This window comes from Chrysochloris asiatica, unplaced genomic scaffold, assembly GCF_000296735.1.
Source record: "Chrysochloris asiatica unplaced genomic scaffold, ChrAsi1.0 scaffold00071, whole genome shotgun sequence".
NCBI classification, from domain to species: domain Eukaryota; kingdom Metazoa; phylum Chordata; class Mammalia; order Afrosoricida; family Chrysochloridae; genus Chrysochloris; species Chrysochloris asiatica.
In genome coordinates, this window is record NW_006408589.1 from 12,180,368 (window position 1) to 12,188,996 (window position 8,629).

Genomic DNA, 8,629 nt, shown 5'->3' on the forward strand with positions numbered 1-8,629 from the left:
AAGAGAGAACAAATACAAAAAAGGATAAAAAAATCAGAAGAAGGCCTAAGATTCATGTTGGATAACGTGAAGAGGAATAACATATGAATTATTGGCATTCCAGAACAGGAAACAATCACACAAGTCCACAGAGGAGATAGTTGAAGAGCTTCTGGAAGAAAATTTTCCTAACATCCTGAGAAGTGAAAAGATAAACATTCAAGAAGCTCAACGAACCCCAGGATGGATAGACCCTAAAAGACAATCACCAAGAATGTAAATTCTGACACTCTCACCCAACTGTAGAAACAGTCACCTATATATTAGTCTATAAAATGAAAGTCAGGAAAAGCAACACTCATTTCTCTGGTTAGTTTTTAAGTATTTTCCTAGGATCAATGAACAACTTAAGAACCCAGTGTATCTTTTGATTAAAAAGTGCTGCTTCACACAAGCGTCACATATTACAATTAGGAAATGCATGACGGTGACTCTAGCAATAAGAGCTTTGACCTTCAAATTAGTCTTTATCTAAAATTATACCTTGATAACACCTCATCTGCTTTTTATATCTTAATTAGGGCTTTTGTGCATTGGCAGACCAAGCATCTTGAACTACTTAATGTGGTTTCCTTAAAAGTATTACAAACAACTTTGCATGATGGTAACATTTGAGGCTTGTCACCAAATCTAAGATGCCATAGAGTTTTAGAAGCATGCTGATTACATAGCTAAGGAATGCTAAAATACTACTGAACGTAGGAGTTAAATGTGAAAGGTGCACTTTTGAATTACTACTGTATGTAAATATTTTATTTGTATTTTTATTTTATAAACATTGAGCAGAAAGTCAGAAATCACTGGAAACGAAAAAACAAAGTGTATATATTGGCATGTAGGTCTCAATAAACTTATATCTGAGAGGAAGATTACAATCTGTAGGTGTGTTCAAAGTAGTACATCTTAAACCTCAACTGGAAACTCAATGAACTTACACCTGCTGACCTGTTCAACACAGAAAGAAAAAACAAAGATAATTACATAATGCTTAAAAAAAACTTGAACATTTTGTCTGAGATCTGAAGAGATACCGTTATACATTTAAATTTTAGAAAGCCCCTTGATAATCTGCTGAACGTAGTGTGGCTTTCACTCAACTTTTGCACAAATTTCCTTAAAAGGCTATACTGTGGCAGTGATGAGACACAGGCACAAAACACTTCTGCTAGGCTCATCATTACAGCATACATGAAGACTAAATAACTGTGAATTTTCTCACTTCTAACAATGTATCAAGTGAAATGTTGATGTTCCCAAAGAAATATCAGAGGCAGGTGTAGAATTACCATTTTCAGATTTCCCAGACTTACTTGTCCTCCCCCAGGACCACACCAAATCCAGCATGGGACACTCGAGTTACTTTAGGGTCATACCAACCAACCATTTGAGCAGCAGCAAATATTGTCTGGAAGTGCATGGACTACAAAAAAGACAAGAAAAAAGTTATTGGCTACATTTTCTAGTAATAAAAAATGCTTTAAAGCTCTACTGTGAGGCAGGTATAATTATAAAACCTTTTTTGGTCCCTATATTAAGAAGCAGTAAGAGCAAGACTGTTACCATAATTTCTTCATTCAGTGTTTAAATCCATGCTAACCATGACTGGGATTTTAAAAGCTCATGAATGGCCATCTAAGGTGTAACTATTGTTCTTTCCATGTATAAATGACAGAGTGATAAAAATTGAAGAAGCCTGGAGCTGATTAGTCCAATGAACAAATGGAACACATGAACATCAGTCTCCATGACTCTGAGACCAGATGAACTAGATGGTGCCCCCAACTACCACTACCAACTGCTCTGAAAGGGATCACATTAGAACGTCCCAGACAGAGACAATATGGAACAAAACTCAAAATTATAAAAAAGACTGGGCTTACTGGTCATAAAGGGTCTGGAGAAACATGGGATTATGGCCCTCAACCACTCTTCAGGTCTGGAACTCACCCTCATGGATCAATTTTCAACCAAGCAATGGATAGATATATAGGGGGGACAACACTAGTGAGGCATGCTCACAATGGAATGGTCAACCATTAAAGATCAAAAGGACAACAACATTCACCTGGGCACAAGGCTCAGAGGGTTTGGGCAGGAGGATGGAATGAAAGTAGGTACTTCAGGGAGGAAGTGGGATAACTGTTTTTACATAGAGGGGACTGCAGTCATTAATATGAAACAAAAAGTGATATGCTGGATGTAAAACAATAGTAATAATAAAAAAAAAGACACCATACCAACTAAAATGACTATGTTATTCTAAAATATTATTGAATGTGAAGCGTTCAAATGTGGAAAAAACTGAATTAAGACCAGAATCACGTGCAATGATTTGAATTAAAATTTAGGTCTGACATTATCAGAAGGGAATGAATGGTCATTAAGGTTCAGAGAAATAAATTCTTCCAGTTTATGAAGACAAGCTAGGAAGTGTTAGGTTTGCCAGAGTCCAAAACCTTTTCATTCTTCTGAATCTTCAGTCTTTGGAAAAAAAATTTGATTTTTCTAGTGTTAAATGCCACAACAAACCCCACCACAATGTCTCATCTCCAATCAGACAATGTTAAGAACAAATACAAAACGACACACTTACTTGTCCACTGTCCACCACATATATAACCATGTTTGCATTTTCCTCAAATAATCTTTGTTTAATAGCAGCCAGGTCAGATGTATCATAGGTATAACCTCCATCAGATTTTACAATGGTTAATGGTACAGAACACCCTGGGACAAACACAATTTTTCTGCCATCATCTACTTGAACGAATCCTAGGGAGGAAAAAACACACAAAAACATTATTAAAAATATTAAAAGATTAAAAGACTCCTGAAGGAATGCAAATGCCTAGCACCTTCTAGTATATTGATTGTTGTTGTTGTGAAGTGCCGTTGAATTGGTTCCGACCCATAGTGACCCTGAACAGGGTTTCCAAGGCTATAAATCTTTACAGGAGCAGAAAGCCTCATCTTTCTCCCGCAGAGTGGCTGGCAAGTTTCGAACTCATGACCTTGTGGTTCATAGCCCGATTCGTAACCACTACGCTACCAGAGCTCCTTAGTATATTTGATGTAGCACTCATAAAAAAATCACTTGACTCTTCTCACCATGACCTACTATTGTGAACCCTGGAAAATGGCTACTGTCAAGGCTATTGGGGTGCCCAGGTATTGTCTAGGCTTAGATCAGATATCCTGATAGCTTTCTGGATTACTATTACACCTCTGCTCCCAAACTCCTTATAGACTATGTCACTGGAGCACACCTAAGCAGACCCAGAATCTGGGAATCTGTGGTTTGTTTTCCACCCAAGCAATAACTTTCCTCTCTAACAGAAAGATGCAAATTTATGGCTTCCTTTTATAGTGTGCTGAAAATAAAGTAAAACTTATGGCGCCCAAGAAACACACATGGCAGGAGAGAGAAACTGGAGTGAGAAGTGGAGAACTATAGAAGTGATCCTGGAATCCTGCACAACCGAAAGCAAAGAGACTAGCAAGACGACAGGGGTTCAGGGAAAACAACCCAAAAAACAGAAATGCCAATTTGAGGGAGTTACCATACTAAAAGTGCCATGGACAGCCAAAAGAACCAACAGATCTGTTTTTGAAGAAGTGTAGCCAGAGTGCTCCTTGGAGGCCAGGATGGCAAAGCTCCGTCTCTCATACTTTGGACATATTGTCAGGAGGGAACAGTCACTGGAGAAGGATGTCATGCTGGGTAAGATGGAGGGTCAGAGAAAGAGAAAGACCCCCAACGAGATGGATCAGCCAGGTGGCATCACTGATGGTGTCAAGTGTGGCAGCGGTAGTGAGGTTGGCCCAGGATCGGACATTGTTTCGTTCTGCTGTGCATGGGGTCGCTATGAGTCGGTTCCGACTAGATGACACCTGACAACAACAACCATTGGCCAAAAAGGAACCTATTGTGAACACTAAAAAAAATACATGAAAACCCTTGAGTTCATAATAATTCTAAAGTTAAACAACTCACTTATCAGATATAGGAAACTAACATTATTCTGTAAATTGACTAATAAAATAAAAGAATTGATCATTTATATAGCCTGTCTCTCTCACATGAATAGTACCTCAGGATAACAAAACTAATTATGTGAGAAAGTTGTGCAGAGAATCCCAGGTAATAAATAGAGAAGAAATGTCAGATTACTACCATTTTCTATCCTCTAGGGAGCGCTAATAGAGTAGTGGTTATGAGTCGGGCTGCTAACCTCAAGGTCAGCAGTGCGAAACTACCAGGTGTTCTATGGGAGAAAGATGAGGTTTTCCGCTCCTGGAAAGATTTATAGCCTCGGAAACCCTATGCAGGGTTGCTATGATTCAGAACCCACACCACCACCACCACCACCACTGAAATAACGGATCAAAGTAAAGACCAACAGCTGCTAAAACTAAGGAAGTCTAATGGAGAAGTTTATGGACAGATCAAGCTGACCAACACGTGGACCCAAGAAATGAGCTTACTTTAATATCACAAAAAGAGAACCAGCTAGACATTGTTTGGCTTCTGGCAAATAAAGTAAAACAGAACACATGCCAGAATCCAATTAGACTTCTTTAGAAAACATATGTTATAGTCGAGAAAACTCGACGGGAAATTGTACAGGACAAACGTTCCATTTTCTTCAACAATAAAAAAGGGGAAAGGGGAGGGGCAACCTATGAATTTATAGAAATGTAAAAGATAAAGCAAACAAACGTAATTACTGATTTTAAACTAACAATTTAAAAATATGAATCAACTTGGAAAATTTAAATCCTGTTTGATATTAAGAAATTACTATTCATATTTTTGTGTATAACAATAGGTTGGGAGTGTGTGTGTTGCTTTTTTAGAGAGATATAAAGAGACATGTTGTAGGTGAAACTGCAGGCTGTAAGCAACGTCCACAGGAAGGTACAGATAGAGTAAGGCAGGCTACGACTCATAATTGTTGAAGCTGGATGATGGGTATATGGACTCGGGAGGGTCACTATATTCCTTCCACATTGGTCTATTTAAAAACTTTTGCAAAAAAAAAAAAAAAAAGGAATTGTGCTTACCTTTATCTTCAAATTCCTTTACAACATCATCCATCCTATCTTGATAGAAGGATTCCCCCCTTTCTATTAAAGAGATGTCCAATGCGTCATAGATTTTATTAAACTCTAAGGGGAAAATGTAATCAAACAAAAAAAGTGTGTTAGAATTTAAACAAACATTAAAAGCAATTTAGTTGGTTAATTGGTACATTTGTAAGGAAAGAAATTAATCACATAAAAATGCAAGATATAAAACACTGCAGACTAATATTTTGAAAATACAAAATATAAAAAAAAATTGAGTGGGACTACAGATAATTTTTGTTCTATTTTTTCTGTCTACATTTTCTTCTTTTCTACAAAGAATAAGGACTTCTTATATAGCTTTAAATAAAGCCTTCCCTATTAGGAAGTATTTACTACATTTTCTTGAATCTTGTCCTAATCGTCACCATGCACTTGTCTGTGTAGCAATATTCCAGTGCACAGGATGATCTACTGCAACATTATAAAGTATTTTACTGCCTAGTGCTGCAAACCAGCCATATTAGTCTTTGTCAAAGATCTACTGCCTGTATTATCCATTTATTCTTCAAAGTGACCTTTATAATTACTTTGTCAAGTTTAAAATCTTAAAATTATCTTTAATCTACAAATGAATCTAGAGAACTAGGGAACTTGGTATGGCACTAGCCAAGCATTCTATTACTTTCTGTTGTATGCACATTTGCTGAAAAATATTGTTTTATAGCTTTGGTTATTATTATCAAATTTCTATTCAGTTTTACAACTAATTTTTTATTTTGAAGACAGCTAGTTTTTTTTTTAATCTTCCTGTCTTAGTAAGCTTTCTTATTAGTTATTTCAATTTTAGAATTTTATTTTAAGGAAACAAAAAATTTCTCAGTGCTCAAACCTTTAAAATGCTATTCAAGGAAGCTATGTTGTTGTTAAGTGCTGTCGAGTTGGTTCCAATGCACAGAGACCCTATATAGAGATTCTGAGGAGTGGCTGGTGGGTTTCAATTGTTTACCTTGCGGTTAGCAGTCCAGTGCCTATCCGACAACACCATTTGCTATTACTAAATAAATGAAATTCAGAAACTCACCTTGGCGGGAAACATCACAGATAAGATTCCAAGCTTTTATGATATCTGGATTTTTACTCTGAAGCAGAACTACACACTGATATGCACGCCTCTTAAATTCTTCCTCTGTATCAAATCTCTTTTTGGATTCCTGTGTTTTTGAAAAAAGTAAGGTCAGTAAAAAGATCCAACTCTATTTCTAAAAGTAGGGGAAAAATAATTTGATTGTATCACAAAAAATTCTAAAAAATAAATGAATATTTATAACTCCAGAACAAGTGCTCTCTCTCAAAAGCAGTGTATCAAAAGCATGTTCATTTTTTGTGAAACCATTTTTCTCACAAACACAAAATTTCACCATAGTGAAAAAATACAACTATAAAAATTTCACCATAGAAATTCGCCATTTTCCCAAAACCACTAAGTCATGTATTTTTGTGCTCAAGCAGTGTAATATAGACTAGCTAACAGGTAGAGGCAAATTTGCTTGTCTCCATACTCCATTTTGGATATGGTCCTTGTGGTACTTTGGGTTACCGGATATGGCTTTTCTATCCTATGTCTTCTAGTAATGCTACCAAATGACTGGATGTGACCAGGCAAATGAGGTGTATAGGACTCTAAGATCAGGGCTTGGTTAGTTTTGCCATCCAGCTAGGTTTAAAACGAGCCATGTCTTGTGTGGCGCTGGACTGCAAAGTAGGTTTGATCTGCAAGGTCAGCAGTTCAAGCTCACCAGCTGTTCCTTGGAAACCCAATATAGGGTCACAACCAACTCAAAGGCACTTAACAACAATAACATCTCAGAAACAGAGACAGGAGATTCCAGAGCCATCAAGAAGGAAGAGCACAAGTGGAGTGAGATTCCTACCCAGAAAAGTGATGACAATAGAGGCAATGACAGAGATGGTGGCATGGATAAACAGAGCAACTGCGGGTTCTAGGCCTATGGACTATGTAAACCTGAGTGCCTATGGGCAGGATAGGATACTGGCTTACAGAATGTGCCTTTTGGGCATTCACAGACTGGCTAAAAGAACTTTGTTAACACTTGCCTGAGCAGGGCAGAGGACAAGGGGCCACATGGCTGAAAAGCTGAAAATAAGAAAGAGGTGTGTCGACAGTATGGCAGAGAAGAAGCATTCCTGACTAGGGCAACTGCTACATCCTGAGCTTGTCTGATCCTGAATTTTATCCTGTTCACTTCCCTAACACACCTCACAATTTTAAGTACTGTTATGAGTTTTGTATGGCTATTACAATGCGTTGTCAAACCCAGATGTGACATAGAGAAGTGCTGTGAGAAGGGTAGTTGAGGTCAGAATAAAGATGAGTGTAGGTAGGAGAAGCATGTGTGATCCTAAGCGTCATAGGAATCTGCCTTGGATTGATTTTCAGTTTGATTCTCTTCCTGCTGTGTGAAAAAAGGGAAGCCAGACATGGCTCTCACATGGTTTTTGTCGTCCTGGATGCGTAACTCTATTTTTAATTTGGGAAAAAAAAAAAAAGTTCTCATTTTGCTTTGAGTTAAAATCGATTCCATGGCACATAACAACAACAAACTTTGAAAACAAAGTTATGTTCAATGAGTATTTAAAAAACAATTGTAACCCCACTATTCTAATCAATTATAACATTTTGAAATTCCAGATATATCTTTTTTTTTTTTTAATTAAATGTTTTTATTTTGGATTGAGTGAACAGATATATCTTTGCAATACTTAACATGAGGGGCTTCAGAAGTTTGTGGAAAAATGGAATGAAAACATAATGAAATTTTTCCATAAATTTTTTGAAGCCTCTTTGTATATGTGTTTCAATAAAGATTAGAAATATATATGGCTTTCCTTTAGTTTGGTTTTTAAGTAAGTACTATAGTATAAATATTTGCTTGTATAAACAGATCAGCCTCATTATATTCAAAGTACAGAATTCAAGCAGATTGGCAACACTATTTTACCAATCTCATATCCACAAACATATAACTGTATTTCAATTTTTCCTTAGAAAATAAAACACAAAACAAAATAACTCACAAAACTTTACTCTCTTTATTATCATAATAATTATTATCTTATTACTACTACTGTACAGGGTCGCTATGGGTCGGAACCGACTCGACGGCACTTAACAACAACAACAACTACTACTAAAATTCTTATTATTAAAAAATTCTATTTCTGAAAGCTATCATAAGAAAATAAATGTTAAAAGGGAAAAAACCTGTAAGTATCAACTATTATGTTTATGACATAGATAAAATTTTTTTTATTAAATCCACAATGAGTATTAATAAAAGTTACTAAGGTATACCACAAGGAGCTCCTGGTAGCGTAGTGGTTACGAATCGGGCTGCGAACCAGAATGTCAGCAGTTCGAAACTACCAGCTGTTCTGCGGGAGAAAGATGAGGCTTTCTGCTCCTGTAAAGATTTACAGCCTCGGAAACCCTGTACAGGGT

At 36.7% G+C, this 8,629-nt stretch overlaps 1 protein-coding gene across 1 annotated transcript in view; it reads right to left on the minus strand.

Annotated features, from left to right (window-relative positions):
- Positions 1-8,629, minus strand: part of RARS (arginyl-tRNA synthetase) — a 52,462-nt gene that overhangs the window by 18,217 nt on the left and 25,616 nt on the right. The window contains exons 6-9 of the mRNA XM_006864837.1: positions 6,191-6,320; positions 5,104-5,208; positions 2,633-2,811; positions 1,350-1,459 (exon numbers count right to left, since the gene is read on the minus strand). Of these exons, the coding sequence (XP_006864899.1) occupies positions 1,350-1,459; positions 2,633-2,811; positions 5,104-5,208; positions 6,191-6,320 (524 nt within the window). The remainder of the gene's footprint in view (positions 1-1,349; positions 1,460-2,632; positions 2,812-5,103; positions 5,209-6,190; positions 6,321-8,629) is intronic.